At 36.2% G+C, this 20859-nt stretch overlaps 2 protein-coding genes across 2 annotated transcripts; one reads left to right on the top strand and one right to left on the bottom strand.

Moving 5' to 3' along the window:
• Nucleotides 1-7963: 7963 nt before the first annotated feature.
• LOC126809513 (soma ferritin-like) lies at nucleotides 7964-10298 on the top strand. The gene is made up of 4 exons (XM_050534138.2): nucleotides 7964-8169; nucleotides 8386-8532; nucleotides 9622-9747; nucleotides 10096-10298. The coding sequence occupies exons 1-4, from the start codon at nucleotides 8065-8067 to the stop codon at nucleotides 10231-10233; spliced, it is 516 nt and encodes a 171-aa protein (XP_050390095.1). The 5' UTR covers nucleotides 7964-8064; the 3' UTR covers nucleotides 10234-10298.
• A 1801-nt stretch (nucleotides 10299-12099) lies between these two features.
• On the bottom strand, nucleotides 12100-19686 carry LOC130010354 (betaine--homocysteine S-methyltransferase 1-like). Its single transcript, XM_050537217.2, has 7 exons — nucleotides 19606-19686; nucleotides 16947-17137; nucleotides 14815-15009; nucleotides 13933-14044; nucleotides 13368-13546; nucleotides 13042-13123; nucleotides 12100-12871 (listed from the first exon to the last, which is right to left on the bottom strand). The coding sequence occupies exons 1-7, from the start codon at nucleotides 19613-19615 to the stop codon at nucleotides 12597-12599; spliced, it is 1044 nt and encodes a 347-aa protein (XP_050393174.1). The 5' UTR covers nucleotides 19616-19686; the 3' UTR covers nucleotides 12100-12596.
• Between the last annotated feature and the right edge of the window lie 1173 nt (nucleotides 19687-20859).

Genomic DNA, 20859 nt, shown 5'->3' with positions numbered 1-20859 from the left:
AGTAACCTGTCCTATTATCTAAATGAATGAATGAGATGGGGTTTAAGGTCCTACTTATCTCCTCCAACCGGGATAATGAAGACAGTCAAGTGCCATGCGGTGTGTTATGAGCGGCGGGACGATTTACCCAATACTACCCAATACCACCCGAATACCACCCCAGTATCACCACATACCACACAATACTACAACCAACACAATGGTGAAAATGCGCATATTACTTGATTCTTTTAAAAAATAATGAGATATATCGTGGGAAATGTACTTCAAAAAATGTGATTACCGATGTCTGGCTGTTCCATTTGCCGCCCTATAGCACCCAAATCAAGCAAATAATAACCAAATACTACCATATACTTATCAAATACTATCAAATACTACCCTATATTATAAAATACAAACCTAATATCACCAATTAGCAGCACATAAGTATAATAATTGCAACGAATATTCGATAATTTGCAGAAAATTGAAATATTTACGCAATTATCCCCCTTTACAACCGATAAATAGATAAATCTTCTTGATGGGCTTTGTAGTGTGTTTCGAAGACGACGAAGTGAAGATAAGGAAAAAAAGTTGGTATAGATGCCCCCGCTACAGTTTATTCATACAATATTTCACGTTAAAAGCTTATCAATATATAAAATAACATGAAATAAAAATAGTTTAAAAAGAAATTAACAAAGATTTAAAAATGCATTAAAGTAAAACCAGTTTATAAAATAAACAGCCAAACATCCAGTTAAAAGAGTATTTTAAAGGTAGATTTAAAAATGTATATTTAAAGTTGGAATTTCATATTTTTAAGTTATATTTTTAAAATTTATTAAAATAAAGCCTTAAAATAGATGGTATCTATAAACAGTCCTACCTTGTTAAAGAATAATCCTATTAGTCCTATAATTCACTATTGCCAGTTGAGAAATTGGCAAAAATATCATTTTCATCGACAAATTCAAACGTTTGAAGTTAGCTACTCCATGGTGGAGAATAGAAAACAAGGGAGGTAATTGGGAGGTAATTGTGTTATTATTTCCGGTGTAAATGAGAATGACACCCATGATCGTATAATAGTGAGTTGACAACCTATTGCGTAAAAGACATAGAAATAATCATGTTTGGACTTTCTTAGAAAATATGAAATTGTAACTGCGGTCTCGTGGCCTACTCAAACGTCTTCTTCCACTATATTACTTCACGCGGTCCTGTCAAAAAAACATTTGGGTATAATATATCAGGAAAGCACACGAATTTATCTTTATATCTGTCTTTTAATGACTTATTAACGCGTATCTTTTGTCTTTTAAATGATTCCGGTTCCAAACTAATATTGTCACTATTAAACAGATTCTAGCTATTTTACGGTATATATCCACAGGTAACGATGTGGCGGTGATTTCGTTAAAAATAAATAGACACGGTCTCCAGTTTCGTCCCACTGCTAAAGACCTCTATATGCGGAAGCGAATTATTGACCTAGTTTGTGTCGAGTGGATGTTACCCCCCCCCCCCCCTCTCTCTCTCTCTCGCTCTCTCTCTCTCGAGTTATCGAAATGACGATCTGGCAAAAAAGTATCAACTGAAAATTGATTCATTTTGGTTCATAATGGGGTAGACCTAATCTTTGAGGTATAAATGAAGGAAAATAATTAAATTAAACATTTCATAAAGTGAAATGGCAGTGGATAATCCGAGAATTTAATTAGGCTTCTATATTTATGATAAATGGATAGCGATTAAAGACAACATCGTCTTGTGTATGCAAAGTGTATGCAATGATAGCACATATGTTAGTGAATTTGTTAATAAATCAGCTACTTTAGATATCAATTTAACTGAATTAATAAAATACTTACAATTGCCAAAGAAAGAACTCAAAATAGTTGATGACTCACCTAGTATATATTATAAGTTTATCAATAAATTCAAACAATCTGTTGAAAATTTTACTGATGACCGTTTAACCAAACTTAACTTGCTTCAGCATACTGTACAGGTAAAGCCTCTAAATTGATTTCTACTTGAACTAAGTCTTCTTCAGCCGAAGGATATTCGGAAGCCCTTTATATTTTAGAACAACGTTGCGGTAATGCTCATGTTATTTCTGAAGAAATCATTTCATCTCTAAGACTGGGTAAAGTTGTAAGAGCTGCACGTGATTTGATGGAATTATCGGATTTTCTCCAAGAAGCTTATAGTACCCTTCTTCAATTACATAAACTTAATGAGGTGAGTTTGCAATCCATTTTCAAAGACATCTTGAACAGAATTGCTATACGATCTGTCAAAGGTGAATGTGGAAATCTTGCTGTTGATGTATTAGACAAAACAAATGAATATCCCTATTTCCCTTACTATGTCGACTTCATCTTTAAGGAAGCAAAGCATTTGAATGATCCTGTTTACCATGGGTTGTCTGTCTGACGTGAAAAGCGGCATTACACCCAAAACCGGTCGCCAAAACCGGAGTATGACCCATGCACTCTGTTCTTACTACGCTCCTGGGAGCGTCCTATTACATTGTGTCAAAGCAAGCGTTAAACAGTCAAACTATCAGAATTATCCTTATGTTTTTATATTTAGTCTAAACGAATGTAACAGTCTATAATATCTGCTATAATATAATATAATAAATGCAATTATTATTAATATGTTACCGGTTGTTAATTTGATGTACACAGTGTGTTAATAGTAATATTGTGTTCATGTTTCAGTGAACGAGAGAGAATTTCAAGCTACACACCATCGTTTGTTATTTTCATCTCCTTCCGGAAAGTACATACAAATTCTTTATTGAATTGTATTAACCCCAAGTGTCAGTTCGATTATTGACGGATCAAACTCAGTACGAGTAAATCTTTGTTTGGAAAGATTAAACGAAACTTGGTTTCTTTACTTATTTTAACCTCATTTCTGACTTACAGTGGCAATATATATATATATATATCCGTCATCCCACAAATCAATCTAATGGAAACAAAGAGGTCCAACCATTTTAGATTTATGTTCGTCATGTATTATCGGATCAGATCTATCCATTTTAAATCAAATTTAAATTAATATTTTTTGTATTGACCATACTATGCACAATATCAACCTTAGTAAAGAAGAAAAACAGATTGCTATTCGACAGGTCGTTATTAATTATTATTCGGAAATAAAACTGGCGTTTATAACGGCAAGACCGAGAAATAACACTCCTTAAAGCCGAACTCCGAATACAAAACTACAGAAATAATTAAATAAAAAAGGTAACACCCTAAACACCTTAGATATATTTTAGAACGATAATACTAGACTTTATCATGCTGAAAATTATTTGGTGTTTCTACATTGTGAAAAACATTTCACGAAATAAGAAAAAAAATTGGTTGGTGTTCGTTGGTAGATTTGTTATTGTTTGGAGTAAGGCAGTTTTTCTGTTATTTTTAGAGCAAAAGTACATCGTGGTTGACTTATTTCGTCTAATTAGTAAAATAATACGTACCTGATCAGACATAATGATTGTGTAGCAATAATATTTTCAGTTACCTGATAGCAGTGATAGTTAAAGAACTTCGATCAGTCAGGGGGTAATTGGTAGTTGACTAGCTAACCGGATGTGGACAGTTTGCTCGACACGGCAATTACTGGAAGTGGGCGTGGCCTGCGCGTGTATTTGTTAGCCCTAAGCTATCGCCATGTTTCTTCTACAAATTGAAAACAAGTATGGCGGTCGTTTAGGGCGTTACCTTCTTTTATTTAATTATTTCTATAGTTTTGCAATCGGAGTTCAGCTTTAAATCAAATAAACTATCACAATTTTATTCATGATGATGATAATACAAGTAAAAATATCAATAAAAATTAAGTAGATATGTTTTACTTTGGACTTCTCTGAAGACATTTTGATCACCATTACGGTGACATGAATAGGTTTGGTAATGTTTGGGGCCAACAACTTGATTGTATGCCCCCAAGACCCAAGCACATACACTAGTTCTGAGAAATATGAGAAAAAATATGTATACACAGACACATTAAACTTTCTATTCATATTAACTTGGGCAGCCTAGACCACAACGTTAACAGCGATCATTTGAAATTTCAAAAGATTATACTTTAAATTTCACTCTTTGATTGGATGCCCCCGGGACTATCGCCCCCTCTACCTCCCTCTCATAACATAATGTTAACATGATTACAGATGACATATTTATGACCTACGATTGTAATCTAAAAATGAACTCCAGACTTATGAATGGCAAGGCTGAATAACAATCTAGATTTTTTTCTTCCGTTTTCTGAAGATATGTTTACTTTAGACTGTCGGGACAACATTATGATCATCATTATGGAGAATGGCGATAGTGTATTTGATTTAAAGGTGAAATGTCTAACACTTATAAATGAAAGCTGAAGATGAAATGGCGAAACCCCAGCATTTCGGCAGTTCATCTTCAGCTGGGGTTTCGCCATTTCAGAATACATCGATACTTTGGTTAGAACCAACAGACCTGTATATGAATGAATGAGTAGTGTGGCCTACAGAAACATAACACAAAAAGTTATAGCAGATCGTCTATCGCAAGTTCTCGACCCTCAGTTCCCTCTGCTATACATACAATCTGGTTAAAACACAGATCCTATTTCGTTTCGTTTTTATAGTTCAAAATTTCGTTTTACTTGTCTTTACTACACTTGGATCTGGGAGACTTGTTATTTAACTCGTGTTCTGCTTGAAATGAGGGGTCAGCCAATCAAATGGTCTGTCGAATCGAGTGTTTGACCTTTTTTGCCCGGAACTGTGGGTAATCCACTAGTAACATCAATGCTAATTGGTTAATCAAATGTCTGACGTCATAGGTCAAAAGTCGGTAGTCGGTCTTTTGACTTCTGACGTGACCTATCGCTATAACTTGTCAGATCTTCATGTAGTGTAGGCCATCGAAAGTATAAAAAAACCGAAACGAAATATAGATCTGTATTTTAATCAGATTGCTGTCCACGCACAAATATTTAACAGTTGTACAGTTGTGCCATTTGAACCGATAATAATATCCTCACTGGAAACTAGCACGTATTTCAATTTCATGTAATGTTTTTGCTATTGTGTGGAAAGCATTTTGCTTCTTGGTTCAACGGACCACACTACTCCACCCCCATCCCCGCCCCTTAAAAAAACGCGGTGCAGTCTAAAACTGAGAAGAGACGTGCTTTTGCTTGACCAATACAATTTTATCGATTGTCTAGTCATTAGTATAGGAATGTAATTGGTGCTTTTACTACAATTAAATACAAGCTTTTCGCCCATTAAGATAAGCAATTGATTGTGTAACCGGTTAAATTAAGTAGACTCTTTTTGTATTTATTTAAGATACTGTAATCAGTATGTGGATCAGTGCGTGCACATTCTAACAATTGATAATTAATTGTGGCGGTGACACACAGACACACACAAAAAAGGGCGTGGCTGTTCCTGGGGGTCGGGCATGCACCAAATATAATAGATGTCATCCTTAGGGTATAAGGAATAAATATGATAAGTTTTCAAGACGATCCATAAAACGAGGCAAGTCTCTAACTCAATATCATCCAGTCTTCGACATTGCAAACAAAACTTATTGGTCAATTTAAATCAACATTGACGTACTTATCTTGGACTTCTGATATCCAATATATAGGAAAGACTTAAAATTTCAAAAATCAGAGAGGCACGTTAATCAAATCATTCTAGAAAACGACTTACTAAATGGATCAAAGCAATTTTTTGTGAAGAGTATGTTGACACATTAGTGATTAATTCATACCAATTCCAAGACATTACGAGTATGTTTAGAGTCTGTACACAGTCTATAGATCAGTATCTGGTGACTCCACCGCGAGTGTCAATAACAGCAGCGCAGCGTCTGTACATGGAGTGGACCAGACGATTGATGAACGCCATTGGCACCCGGAACCACACTCTCAGAAAATCCTGGCGCAATCTATCGGCTGTGTTTGGTCTCGGTACGACGTTATTAAGTCTCCTCTGAATTTTATCCCAAAGATGTTCAATCGGGTTTAAGTCCAGACTAAGGGCTGGCCAGTGCATAACGTTGACACCGTTCTGCTGTAGAAAGCCCCGAGTAACTCTGGTGGTGTGGGCACAGGCGTTGTCATGCTGGAAAACTTTGTTTCGATGAAATGTGGTATGACGTGGGGTCTGAGAGCTTGATCGATGTAGCGCACTGCTGTGATGCCGCCTCCTCTCCCTGGACCAAGATTTTGGAACACCACGGGACCCACTCACTGGTTCAGGCCGACACATTGGTCAGAATAACGCTGACCACGTCGACGCCATATTCTGGTCCTACCATCTGCAGTTAATACGCAATACCGACTCTCATCTGTGAACAGAACCGTTCTCCGTTGCCTGTGTCGCAAGTTCTGGTGTTGTTGGGCAAACTGTAGACGTTCACGTTGATAGCGAGGGGTGTACACAGGAACTCTGATTTTCGTCCCAATCCCAACGACTATAGACAGCCGTCCTTCTCACGTCCACCATCGTGCACCACTGACATGGAGAAACCACCCCAGAAAATCCCGAGGATCTTCCTCGGCCAACACCCGGAGCGAACCAGAGACCTCCAGTCTGGTGTGCCAGTGTCTTACTTACTGAGCCACCGCGGCTCCTAGGTTTAGATGAAACTACCGGATTATTACGGTCACACTTTTAATCAGCGCGGTAAGATAAAGCTCAATGTCTAAATACAGTGTATTCAGAAATTTCTAGTGGTTTCATCCAGTTGTCCAATTAAGCAAAATAACTGGTCCCAAACGGAAAACTCCCTGGCTTTGATGTAGGCTTTAAAACGATTAAGCCATTTGCCATTAAGCTCTGTTGCATTTTGCGGTGAAATTTGCCTTACGGTGTCAATTCATAGCTGGAAACTGTTGTCATTGTGTAAAATAGCAACTAGTGAAATAATTCTTCCGCCCGGGGTTGATATTTCAACACTCACTAGGTTTTCTAATTTTACTAAGGGTTGTAACAGAACATCTTTTTAAGTATGACTTTCTAACGTAATGACTTGAAATATATGGATAATTTGCATTCATTCTGCCCTGCTAATCGCCGACAAAAAACGACAACAGCGGTTTTGTCAATAGCGCCCAAAGTATTTCAAAAAGTGACCGACAAGGAAAGAACATAATCTACACATTCAAAAGTGATAGGATTTCATATAAAATAGAATTAAATATGACTGATTAAGATTTGGATAACTAATCACCGACAAGAGTGTTTTTTTTACCAATAAAGCTCAAAGTATGGAAAAGAAAAGCGTTCGACAAAGAAATATAAGTTATCCCCCTTAACCCCCCCCCCCCCAACCCCCCCCCCCCCCAACTAAATTAACGCTCTTGTCCCGGGGCGTCGTCGGTTCTTGTCGGTGATTAGTTGGACCCATACATGTATATTGATCATTTCATTAAAAAATAATAATGTATTAGCTTTGCAAATTCATAGAATCTCAGAAACATTGTATTTTTGCACAGTAAAAAAACAACTCAATTAACGCTCTTGTCCCGGGGCGTCGTCGGTTCTTGTCGGTGATTAGTTGGACCCATACATGTATATTGATCATTTCATTAAAAAATAATAATGTATTAGCTCTGCAAATTCATAGAAACCCCAGAAACATTGTATTTTTGCACAGTAAATTGGACCTTTATGTAGGAACAGTCTAGAGAAATGCTGACGTTTTATTATTTAAGATAACTATTATGTACTGCCCTTGTTCCCTTGTTTACGTGATATTAGTTTATTAATATTTTTAAAACTATTTTTACATCGTTATCATTTGGCCTTGGATGCAGCAAATAATCCATGAAAATTTGCTGAGCCAAATGGTTGAATATATCTGACGTCATGTAGTTTGTCTGCTATAAAATGTCCACAGGTAGCCCCTAATCGTCAGTTTTGTCTTTGCGACGTCAGCGTATGTACAAGGCAAACTGAAAAGTTTTCTTTTAAAAATTTAACAGATTATTTGATCTTCCTGATACCTTTGTACTAGAATCAACTAAATCACCACCAAAATGTCAAAAAGTCAACTTCGCCAGAACTTCCACTCGGAAAGTGAAGCCAGCATCAACAACCAAATAAACATGGAGATGTGCGCCAGTCATACTTATCAATCCATGGTGAGTCGCTACCTTTGTCATTTACATAAATTGATTGATCCTATACATTATTAAGTTCGGGGATTGGTTTGCTTTCCTAATGGATAGTTTGTTCTTTTTTGATGTGTAGGTTTACCGGTATCGTCAGTTAGATCTATATTCGGCAAAGATGTTAAAAATGAGGCAAGTTTTATAAATGATTATCCGTTTTATTGATCATTTTCATTTTGTCCACAGGCTTTTTACTTTGATCGTGATGATGTTGCTTTGCCTGGATTCAGCAAATATTTCAAGAAATCCTCGGAGGAAGAAATGGGACATGCTGAGAAATTGATGAAATACCAGAACAGACGTGGTGGAAGAGTTGTTCTTCAAGATATCAAGGTAAGACAATATGATATTATGACTTGAACTCTTTGATTTTGGTAAAAATAAAATTGTCAATTTAATTGACATCTGTCTATCCTGAGGATTTATGTACATTGATATAGCCAATGTTCGAATAAAACTGCTTTTACTAGTTTATTACAACCAGCGGTTGCGAGGCAAGAATCGTCCACCTAGAGGTTCCACAACCTTGATATACCATATAATTTACACTATTTGCGTACAAGGGGCGGCCATTTTGCCTGGCAGTTTTGATCCGATTTTCACGAAATTCGAACTCAACCATCATTAGGGTGTAACGGTGATATATTTAAACGGCGTTTTAAATCGGATAACAATTGTGACCTCTAGAGGGACCACAAACTAAAAACGCGATTTTTCGTACAATCAAGGGCAATAATTCAGGAAGTTACGATCCGATATGCGCGAATATCGGAAGGAACCAAGATCTTTGGGTTATAAACATGCATTTCATGTTTCATCATACTCGGATCAAAACTGTGACCTGTAGAGCATCCACAACCTTGAAATACCATATTTTTTACACTATATGCGTACGAGGGGCGGCCATTTTGTCCGGCAGTTTCGGTCCAATTTTCACGAAATTCGAACTCAATCGACATAACGGTGATATAATCGAACGGTTTTATAAATCGGTTTATATTTGTTGTGACCTTTAGAGAAACACAAGCTAAAAACGCGATTTTATGTACAAACATGTACAATTCAATATGCGCAAATATCGAAAGGAACCAAGATCTTTGGGATATAAACATGCATTTCAGGTTTCATCAAAATCAGATGAAAATTGTGACCTCTAGAGTGTCCACAAGCTAAAAACTTGATTTTTCGTGAAGTTTCGATCCGATACATGCCAATATCAAAACGAACCGAGATCTTTTGGAGATAAACCAATATTTCAAGTTTCGTCAAAATCGGATAAGAATTGTGACCTATAGAGTGTCCACAAACAATAGGCAGATTTAGCTCTTGCATAATGTATGTTTATGTGGTCTTCCCGAAGACTTGATATGGAACGCAGACACACTTCTTATGTAAAAAAATTATTTTTTGAATATTCTGCAGAAACCCGACCGTGACGAATGGGGTACTGGATTAGAAGCCCTGCAGGTTGCTCTACAACTGGAGAAAAATGTCAACCAGTCTCTCTTGGATCTACATGCCGTTGCCGATAAGCACAATGACCCCCAGGTTAGTTCCGCAATGTATCTAGAAGTATTTTGTCATTTAGGGACGTTTTTGAGTCACCGGTATCTGAAACCGGATACCTTTAATTACTTTCTAGAATTTATGCTTTAATCGTATTTGTATTTTTCCTCTTGGCATTGATATTCATGTAGTGAAGAATCGAGATTTTGATTTCAAACTGGAAATTGCTTTAACAGAAACTGGACTGGAACAGAAGTCGATTGATTCAATTCCTATCGGATTCTATACAATGAAACATAAAATTCAAGTGCTGTGAAGTGTTGAACGCATATGATAGATAAACTTGCTCGTTCCTTAATTTGTATTGTATGAATCATTCTACTTTAACAGATGCAAGACTTCCTGACAGGTGAATACCTGAAAGAACAGGTTGACACCATCAAAGAGATGTCTGATTACATCACCCAACTTAAACGAGTTGGTACCGGACTTGGAGAATACATCTTCGACAGAGAGTCTCTCAGTTAAATACCTACCTGGTTTTTCAAAATAAATACTTATATTTTCTAAATAAAAGTACAAATTAAAACGTTTATGTTGTTTTTTTATTATTTACCGCAGATGAAAATTGAAAATACTACTAAACATGGCATAGTCAAAAATTATAAATATTACTAAAGATGACACAGTCGAAATTAGGATAGTTGTACTGCAGATCCACAGTGAATAAGCTCAATTAGTTGAGGCGCCAGCTTTATAACCGCGACAATTTATATCGCACGAAAGATTGTCCTCGAACTTTGTTCGATTATGTGGTGCAAAACTGGTCGAAAAACCAATTAAGTTGACAAATCGATAGTCAGGACGCTTAGGTCGATACCTTCACAGAATTATTCACTTTTTATACGTCCACATTCATAATGTGAACGTATTATGCCGTCATCTCTGTCTGTTTGTGTGTGTGTGTGTGTGTGTGTGGGGGGGGGGGGGGGGTATGTATGTATTACTGGATTTTCTTCAAACTTTGTATACTTATTCCTTATACCCTAAGGATAATCCCTATTTATTTTGGTGCATGCCCGACCCTCTGGGGCATATCACACCCACTTTTTTGTTAATATTTTGTCTGTAAATTTGGCAAAACAAACCTAACGCCTAGCCTTCTTTGCCTATTGTAATAAAAATAAAATAAAACCAAGTACGAACAATCCAAACCATTAGGCAAAATAGTGTAATCAGCAATGGACTGTTCACCGCCATTTCATATTTCATTCTCTTCATTATAAAAAGTACCATATCAATCAAAGCAGGAATGTGGACGTATATTGCAGCGTTAGTGATGCTCTTGTTCTCAAAAACACGAATGTTGGCATTACAGGTAGATTTTGATGTCCTCATTCGAATAGCAGCGGGTCATTTTGGATTCAAAGTACTGGTGGGCTCTGAAATATGGCATTTTTACTTGTGAAGCCTATATATATATATATTGGACACCAGTCTAAAATTCAATTATAATGACATTTCAGCGAAATTCTTAAATGCATAGTCTTCTTTTTCATTCAACAGAAAGACGATTTCTAACTTATTTCAAGCAGAGCCTAAGTAGTAATGAAATAAAGGAACTATTGCAGACTTTATGTATACAAAGCAGTAATTGTTTTCCGTCACTAAATGCCACCCAAAGATTATAAATCTCAACTCCTTCCTGATTCGGGGGATTGGCTGATCGAGTGGCCTAACGCGTGCGCTTTAAATGATAAGGTCTGTCATTGAGTCTAGTGGCGTGGTTTCGATCCCTAGCATTTATGTGACAAGAAGTGGTGTCAACTTTCTATCTTTGTGGGTTCTTTCGGGTCCTCCCATTGCTAAAGGCCACCCAACCCCCACGCCCAAGCGAATTATTGAAATAAAATTGTACTTTTGTTAATCCCGAAATTAACTAGTTTCTGTTGAGTGGACGTTAAACCACATTTCTCACTCTCACGAATAAACAGAAAATGTCGCTAGAATGAACTATAGTCATCAAGAATAATATTGCTCTGTTTTGAGTCCTCCATATTTATAAATTATTTCGATTATTAATGGAACAAACCCTATATGATTATAAATTTGTTCATTTGCAAGCATGACTAGACTTTGGTTTAGGTCAAAGATGGGATGATAATTTGTCTTTGTTGAAAATTGTATGTCTATAGATGAACATATGTAAGATAAGTACCAAGATGACAAAGTAGATATTTGGAATCAATTCATAATCTACGAAAAAACCAAACAAACCCACTGAATATGGGCTTGTAACACAAACGACTTCTACCGAAGCGCATATTTATATCAGATCAAAACAAAAATCAGTAATAACCTACTAAACATTTTATTCTTTTGTATGATTGATAACTATTGAATTTGACCAATATTCGTATAAAAATTACATAAAAGTTGTTTGTGCGTTTATTGTTGAACCGTCTACAGATTAGTAAAAGAAGTAAACGTTAATTCATTATATATAAACAATGTCATACTCATGCATTTTACAACGATTATTTTAAGAAATGCAGTTCTCCGTGTTAGTAAAGCTTAGTAAACATAGATGCTTTAAATTACGAAAATCAGTAATAATAAAAATTGACGAAAGGACTATAATTATAATATGAAATGGGGATTGACGTGCAACTTTTCGGCACTTAACAGAATAAAGCAATATTAAGCTGACCTGCAAAGTGAGTGGAAGCTATGAGAATATCAGTTCAATATGAACTTATAGAACTCCGCATACCGCGAGGAAGTACAATAATTTAAGATTATGAGTTCAATGTGAACTAAAAGAACTTGGCATACCGTAAAATAGTTCAAAATTTTAACTGTCCTAAGATGAACAATTTTCAAACTTGGTACTATTCATCCTCGCCAAACATATACTGCCTTACTTTATTTGCATGTTTACTTATATTTTTCCCTATCACAAAGCTTCCTTCTAGATTTGGCGAATACTTGGACGCTGGCGGAGTTCTTCCATATACCTCAGCTACTTCACGCAACAAGAAGGATGAGCTTCCGCAACATAGTCCAATATATTGAACTCCAATTTCCTTCGCGGTTTCAGCAAACTGTCTGACGTCTGATCTTGAACACTGTACAGCTGATAATTCTAATGGGAAGGCTGACTTACCTAGAACAGAAAATGTTGTTCTAAAATACCGATGCAAATATACATATCGGAATTACAGATAAGAAAGTGTTAATGTTTTGTATGTGAGCTATGGAGGTTATGTCACAAATCTGATACTAAATATATATGTTTTATTCTGTAAATACAAAGTTTTAAAATGCTGACGTTACCAGTGGTAGCATCTGTAAGTCTATGAAATGTTGGTTCTGTAGGAGTTGTTCTGAATGGTACAGGTAGTGCTGCTATTGGACCCTGCAAGAATAAAATGTTCCATTATGCTACCCAAGCTTCCTGCCCCTGCCAGATTCTTGAAGTTAACGTCTTCAACGTCAGTCCAGAAATACAATCTATTGCAACACAATACGTTGACGAAGCTATCTAAGTTCTTTCTTGGTTACTATAATATGGATGATTGAACTGACCAATACCAAATCTAGTTTTGGTACTGAAGATACACCCAAAGTAACTGATTAGAAATATAATAATTTAAATGTACCTTACAAACTTGTCTTATTTCTTTTAACATGGGTATCATAGTAGCTGGTCCTCGTCCACAGTTGATACCTACAACAGCCGCACCAGCTTCTTCTAACTGTCTTAATGCTTGTGGAAATGGAACACCGTCAACTGTTCTTTTTGAACCATATGGGGCTAATGTTATTACTGCTGGTAGACCTGGATATAGATGATGAGGTATAATTAGGATGTGGTTTATAGTTATCCATAGACTGGTTTATTATTCAAGGTCTTCCCCCCACCAAATAAATAAATAAATAAATAAACAACCAAAATACATTTCATATAATTTCTTACGTTCTTCATATAAACCATTAATGGTTTATAGAAGTATGTGAAAGTACGTATTGTGTCTTACTTAATATTTCCATGGGACATATAATAATATATCGTTCAGATCCTAAACTATAATTATCATATTATAAGGACTGATTGGCGCCTCGAATAACATTATCCCGTCATTAACTGAAACTTTACGATAACTCATGTAATACAAAACACTAATACCAAAATCAAATACAATATTTAAACCAATATTGTCATACCATTGCCATATTTCTGTATGGCTTCTAATGCTAAATGAGCTTCTTGTATTTCACTAAATGTTTCACCAATGATATAATCAGCCCCTCCTTTAACCGCCCACTCTACTTGTTCCTGTACAAAGAACGGTTATCATCATACATAGTCTTAGAAACATAAATACATGAATTAATGAATTAATAAAACTACGAAACATTCGACGTTACAATCAAAAAGTTATGGGTGCTCTCGCAAATTCGTTCGTGTGCATGTTAATGACCTCTACCCTTCAAGGACGAGCTTCGTCTACGTTTAAACATACATTTTAACTTATCCAGACCATAATCAACTCTCGATGTCATCGCTAGCCTGCGATATTTTCTAGATTAGAATCCTATCTGCTGCTTAACGCTCACTGATAATTAAATTAAAAATTGGATAATCGAGACTATGTTTTTTATCGTATCGACTTAGTAATGATGACCGAGGCTAGACCCAAAATCCAATAACTAAAATCTCGGTTCGGAGTGGACCAATTCGACTGAAATGTTCAGCAGATTCCCATTACATTATCTAGTTTTTAACTATTATAGTGAGAACTACCAGCTCTTTATCTAATCTCCCATAATGTATCTTTAATATGAAACAATAGCTGTTTTATAACTGTTCTTTTTTTTTAGGACGAATAGACTTGGGAATTCTGTAGCAATTTTGGAATACTGAAAGTATGGCGAACAGACTCGTCTAATTATACAATAACTAAAAATGGCTTAAACGCGGAAAGTTTAACTACATTTGTACAGTCGATATTGTGTGCCTAATTATACCTGTTTTCGCTATGCCATCTGTAATAACACTTTTCGAAGGAATTATATGTGTTAATAGTGAGAATGAAATAAATTTACCTTGAATATGCGTCGAGACTTATCTGCAGTTGTCGGGTCATCTGGGTCAAATGATGTTGTGTTTGATAAATTTCCAGCCATTAAAGTATTGGTGGAATCAGCCACTTCACGGGCTATTTTTAACGCTCTAAGATTCAATGTCTCCAATTCATCTTCCCGGCCAATGATCCTCATTTTCTCTCGATGACCATAATACTGAAAGGGCGATTTAACAGCTAAACTTAACTACAATCTTAACGTATATTCTATGAACGTGATCGAGAGATTCAGGTATTTTCAGACGTATCGCGTTATCGAAATCTGGTGTGCCAATATCTATAGATAAAATCAAAGTGTGAATGTATGTATGTTCGCTTATCACGCTTCGTCGCTGCGACCCCACCCCATCCCACGTGGTAACTAGTATGACCCCGTGAATGTTTTACGCCATAGAATTTGGGCCCCGAGCAAATCACGCTTCGTCGCTGCCCCCCCCCCTTCGACCACATATGTGGTATCAAATTAACTAGCATGATCCCGTGAATGTTTTAGACCATAGAATTTGGGCCCCGGGCAAATCATGCTTCGTCGCGCGATCCACACCCACATACGTGGTATCAAATTAACTAGCATGACCCCGTGAATGTTTTAGGCCATCGAATTTGGGAAGCGGGTGAATTTGGGCACCGGACGAATTTGGGCCCTGGGCGACTTTAGGCCCTGACGAATTGGGCCCCGGGCGAAACCGTTTATCCTGCTAGTCTATATAAATGGCGCATCAATTTGCAATTAATGATTGGATTTCTGTTGATAGAATTACTAATGATTTTACTAAGGAAATTCACAAATACATGAAGCTAGATATGAATCCCGAGATATCTGTGCTTTTTCTTCGAATCCTTTTAATATTCTGAATTGAAAATACTATTTAGATTTGTGATAATATATAATATTTAAGCAACAGAAATTTTCAAAACATTGCTGTCGGGTTGCCGCTTAAATCAAAATATTTTGCATATATAGTGTATCAAATCTTTTGACTGAAACAAATTAATTTGAAATCGAATCTATAGATATTTTACTGGAGAGTAAATAAACAACTGAAAACTAAATAGATGATTTTACTAGATAAATAATATAATACTTGATGCATCGCCGCTGACTTATTGATTTTGTCATAATTTAAACAGGGTCCGTATTCAAAGGTTAAGTAAAAATACTTAATTTTTCCACTAGTGTCTTACCTTAAATCGGTATTCAAAGGCTCTATTTTACATATACATAAAATATATACCCCAAATATCAAAGAGATTTACCGTTATAGGTTTATAAGTAGGGAAATTGACCTATAAGGTTATTAATTCCAAATTTTTCTCTTTAACAAGTACGAGCATGCTATGGACAAGGAACCGAGCATAAAGCTATCGCAGCAGTCTTGGAAATGTGAGCGCGTTTAACGTTCACTCGACACTAACTAGTCCATTTCGGAACTAACATACGGTTCAATTTTATTTTAATAGTTCGCTTGGGCGTAGGCATGTTCCTGAAGCAACGACTGCGAGTTTCACAACATCAGGCCGTTGCTTGTTTACTTCACGCAGTAGCGTCCAATCAGAGGTTGCGACATCGCGACCTCCACGGAAACCTTGACATTGAATGAACCTTGAACTTTGCAACTCGATTATCACAGGTAGACATTTTAGCTTGAAAACGCGAGACTTGGTATTCGCGACGATCTAGGAATCTGATAGGCTCACAAGTTGGGCTTGTACCCTATCGAAATTAGTGCCGCAATATGCAGGGTATTACGTGAAGGCCTTGATAAGATGTACGTAGTTAAAGCGAGATCAAGCCTTCTATTGAAGATGGGACGTAGGGGTCTTTAGCTGTGGGAAGAAACCGGGTGACACAGAGCAAACTCACGAGGCTGAACAGGTGACTATACTCCTTGACACTTGACTTCAGGGCAGACCTTCTGATCTAAGTGGCACGCGGTAAACCATTCGGCCACCCAACCCCCTTCCGCCAAGAAGAACAACAACACGATGCGTGTTGTTCCTGTTCGAAATATGAGTTTTATGGTCTGGTAAGCGTGAGCTATGTTCTATCTAATAGACTTAAGTTTCTTATCGTTTGTACAAGTATACACTCACTGTAAAAGCTTCTACTACATCACTTCCTGCATGGACAAATTCCTCGTGCAAGTTCTTAACCCGTTCTGGCTGGTCGAGTATTATTTCTGGTGTAAAGACACCGGATCTTAAGTAGCCCCGTCTTTCCAGTTCCCACAAATAACCCTCAGCACAGATAACATTGCCGCCATCTTTTAATCTCTGTAATAGACCTAATAAAAGAATAGTATGATTTCCCACAAAAGTATTTATCGGGTCGTTATTTCCAATAAAAGTATGGCAATTTTAGTATATATGGAAAGAAGAGATATCCAATCTTACTAGAAAAATACTGGATTCCCTGAAAAACACCGATGGAGCGCATACAGGACACAAATGTAAGGGTTCTCCTAACCGGCAACCGGACGATTAAGGATGTCTGCTCGAATGACGTCAAAGCTTGCACGCGAAGATTGTCTGATCTCTCAGCGTTAGTGTTGATAAACTTGATGGTGAGCTTAAACGTACAACAGTTTCTGAGATTAAAACCAAGGAAAACGAAGTGAGCAGTGGATAATCCGAGAATTAATTATGCTTTGATATTTATGATAAATGGACAGCGATTAAATTCGTCTTGTATGTGCAATGAATTCTCTTCCGGCTTCGCACCCGCTGCTAGGTACCGCGTCAGCCAAGATGACTTCTTTTAATAGATTTTCTATAGCAGGGCTATTTCCTCGGGAATACGATGTTTTGAGTAGGATTTGAAGCAAAATCTTGATAGATTAATTAGTGTGAATATGTTTTTAGTATTTGCACGCGGGCAGGTATCTTTAAGGTCAAGTTTGTAATTTTAATTTTAGCCTACACGTGTACCACTGTTTGTAGATTGTAATTTCTTGTCAGATATTTTCCAATCGATGGTCATTGATTTAAGATCTCGGATGATTATTCCTGTTATCTATAATTGAAATATTCACAACTTAAAAATACATTGTCCCGAAAGTATTTATCAGGTGGTTATTTCCCATAAAGGTATGGCAAATTTGGTATATATGGAAAGTATAGACACCCAATTTAATACTAGAAAAATACTGGATTACCCGAAAAACACCCATGGGGGCAAGCGCTGGAAAAAATGTCAGGGTATCACTAACTCGCAATCCGACTGTTGTCTGCCAGCTTATTATGTGTTAGCTTGATCGAGGGAGCAGTTGTTATTTCTTTATCAAATGTTTAGGCGGTTTTGGAAACATTAGAGACTTTTGGCAAGCGTAAATTTCTGGTCTGTATCACGTATCCGTACGGGTTTTGTGTGTGACGTCATCCATGTGTGTGTATTTCTCATACGTGATAGGGCACACGGATACGACAGAGCGTATCGAAGAACTTTTATACGGAAAACGTCCGTATAGCATTTTCATCTTTTTACCGTCTTTTGTGCTACTTTTAGACGCTGGAATTTTATATCATAGCGTTTTTATGAATATATGTGTATTCTAGAACACGAAGGTGTATGTTTGATGTGATTTTAACCAAGATAAGGACTGGAATTTAATCATTATTTTTTTTTTATGTTTTTTTTTCTCGGAATTTTCATACTTTTCCTGTCTGTCTGCATGCTGGTTGATCTACGTGCTAAATTTAACGGGCTGGACCTTGCAAATCTGTAAATGATTTTATTCGATGGTAAAGGGTTACATTAGTGAAACCAAAATTATTTAAAATTTTTAATAGCTCAACGATGGTCGAGCGACTTCGCTCCCTCTTGGACATTTTAGGCTAGATACTCTGTCATCATGCTGTAATAGAACTAAGCTCAGCTTAGCGACGCATTCGTACGCGACGCGAAAATCTGCCAAAACTCTAAAACTACATTGACGCAACGTATCACGTATACGATACGGATACGTGATACGGATGGGGAAAATTCCACTTGCCAAAAGTCTCTATTGAGGGGTGTGAACGTACAAAATACTCTGCAATTACACGACGGAATAAGAAGTTGACAGAAAATAATTAAGACTACGGAGGGGCTTTGTCCAAATGACTAATTATCTTACCACGTTGTAAATGAATATTAACTTTAAAAAAAAAGAAAACACACAAAAACTAGGTTTATGTAACATTTATTAATACACTTTATAGTCTCAAAATTATTGTCTGATTTGAAGCAAATTTCTGATAGATTAATTAGTTTGAATATGTTTTTAGTCAAAATATATCATCAAATCACACTGTTTGTACGCGGGTAACTATATTTAAGAGACAGCTAGGAAATGTAGAATAAACGCACATCCCCTTAAATTCCATTCATTAAAACAATATTACGTCTGCTGGCGATCTTTGACATGGCATTGTAATCTATAATATGCTTTCCGGGTTGTTTTCTACATTCACTTATATTCGAATGATATTCATAAAAGTGAAACGTTTTCATTTGGAAATTGCAGTTTTATAGACTTTGGAATTTAACTATCTAAAGTGTGTACCTAACACAATTCTTTTCAATTTCTTTAGTGCACAAAACCCAGTTTCTCTTGTTCTCTTTCTAAAACATAACTTACAATATCAGATATCACTTAAAGCCAATCGGAAATAGTTATTTTAAGTTTAAGAATTTGCTAAAAGATAAACTTGTAATCGTTATAACAAACTAACATGATATAGTAATAAAATAAAAATAAATAGATTTACAAACCTGCTGACATGGTTGTAGCCTTGGGAAAATGTGAATTATGATAATGTTTGAAGAGGTAACGATCTAAGTATGTTGTCGATGTGACCCTTGAACAACAAAATAAAGATTACATAGTAAAGTATGGAGCCGAATCGTTGTCATATTAAAAAAGACAATCATGGTAAAAATTTCAAAATTATCATAGTGAAAATGGTACGAAATGACCCTTTCAAAATTTTTCACTTGTAAATATCACAAAACAGAAAAGCACTAAGCCTATATTGGTATCAAACAAAAATTACTCGACAAAAATTAACAATGTAAAAATCTAGCCATGTTTTTTCACTTTCTACTTTCCGCCTGTGCAAATTCAGTGTATATAACCGTTTCATCTTTGCATTTTCAAGTATCCGAATTTCTCCATTGTATTTTCAACCAACAAAATTTCTCCAATGGAACGAACAAATAATGCGAAACAAGTTATATTAATTAAGACGCAAGTCAATATATATATATTTGAGAAGGCGTCAAACCACATACCATGTGACCGGCCAACCAGAGCTCGAAGCGCGACACTCTAGACCACTAGGCCATCTCACCCTCCTGAATTATATTCATTAGCAGAGGTTTATTTATACTTCTGCAAAGCGGATTTTTTAAAACAAGTATCATGTGCCTAACATATAGGATTAATAAGTTTTATATGTGATCTTGACGTCATTTTTTGATGTTGGCTTACTATAGTACTTCAAATAAAGCACACCGCTATGGTACCCACAATTAATCAATCACCTACAATTGTAACATGCTTAAGGGTGAATCTTGCGTTTTGATTCGTTAATTAGACACTGTCGATTGGATAATAACACCCCCTGTTTTAATTTATTTTTTTAAAAAAAATGCTAAAATTGCATGTTACAATGTCGATAAACGCCCCTCTAAATGCGAAACAGGAAGTGTTTATCTCCTAAGTAGCATATTACGTTAAATATTGTTTTATATAATTAATTAATCAGAAGGTGTTTTTAAAAGTCAAAATCCTGTACAGCGCAGTGGACGCTTGCATCTGTCCTCCAGATCCATTTACTTGATGTTATATATACGTTTCTTGTTTATTGTTTGAGTATTATATGTGTAGCCTATATTGTGTGTCGTATCCACGGGTTTGTCTTGTGTAATTGTTTGTGTGTGATTCGACTCTCAACAGATAGTTGAGAATGCAAAGATGAATAAGTTACAGTGAATCTGAAAAGACGAACAGTATAGAGGGAAAAA

This window comes from Patella vulgata, chromosome 2, assembly GCF_932274485.2.
Source record: "Patella vulgata chromosome 2, xgPatVulg1.2, whole genome shotgun sequence".
NCBI classification, from domain to species: Eukaryota; Metazoa; Mollusca; class Gastropoda; family Patellidae; genus Patella; species Patella vulgata.
This window is presented reverse-complemented; position numbering and strand designations above follow the sequence as displayed.

Coding starts and splice junctions, on each gene's coding strand:
- LOC126809513 (XM_050534138.2), top strand. CDS start 8,065: ATGTCAAAAAGTCAACTTCGCCAGAACTTCCACTCGGAAAGTGAAGCC. Junction 8,170..8,385: donor GTCATACTTATCAATCCATG/GTGAGTCGCTAC, acceptor TTTTGTCCACAG/GCTTTTTACTTTGATCGTGA. Junction 9,748..10,095: donor ATAAGCACAATGACCCCCAG/GTTAGTTCCGCA, acceptor CTACTTTAACAG/ATGCAAGACTTCCTGACAGG.
- LOC130010354 (XM_050537217.2), bottom strand. Junction 15,010..16,946: donor ATGTAGTAGAAGCTTTTACA/GTGAGTGTATAC, acceptor TCGCCCTTTCAG/TATTATGGTCATCGAGAGAA. Junction 13,547..13,932: donor CATACAGAAATATGGCAATG/GTATGACAATAT, acceptor ATCTATATCCAG/GTCTACCAGCAGTAATAACA.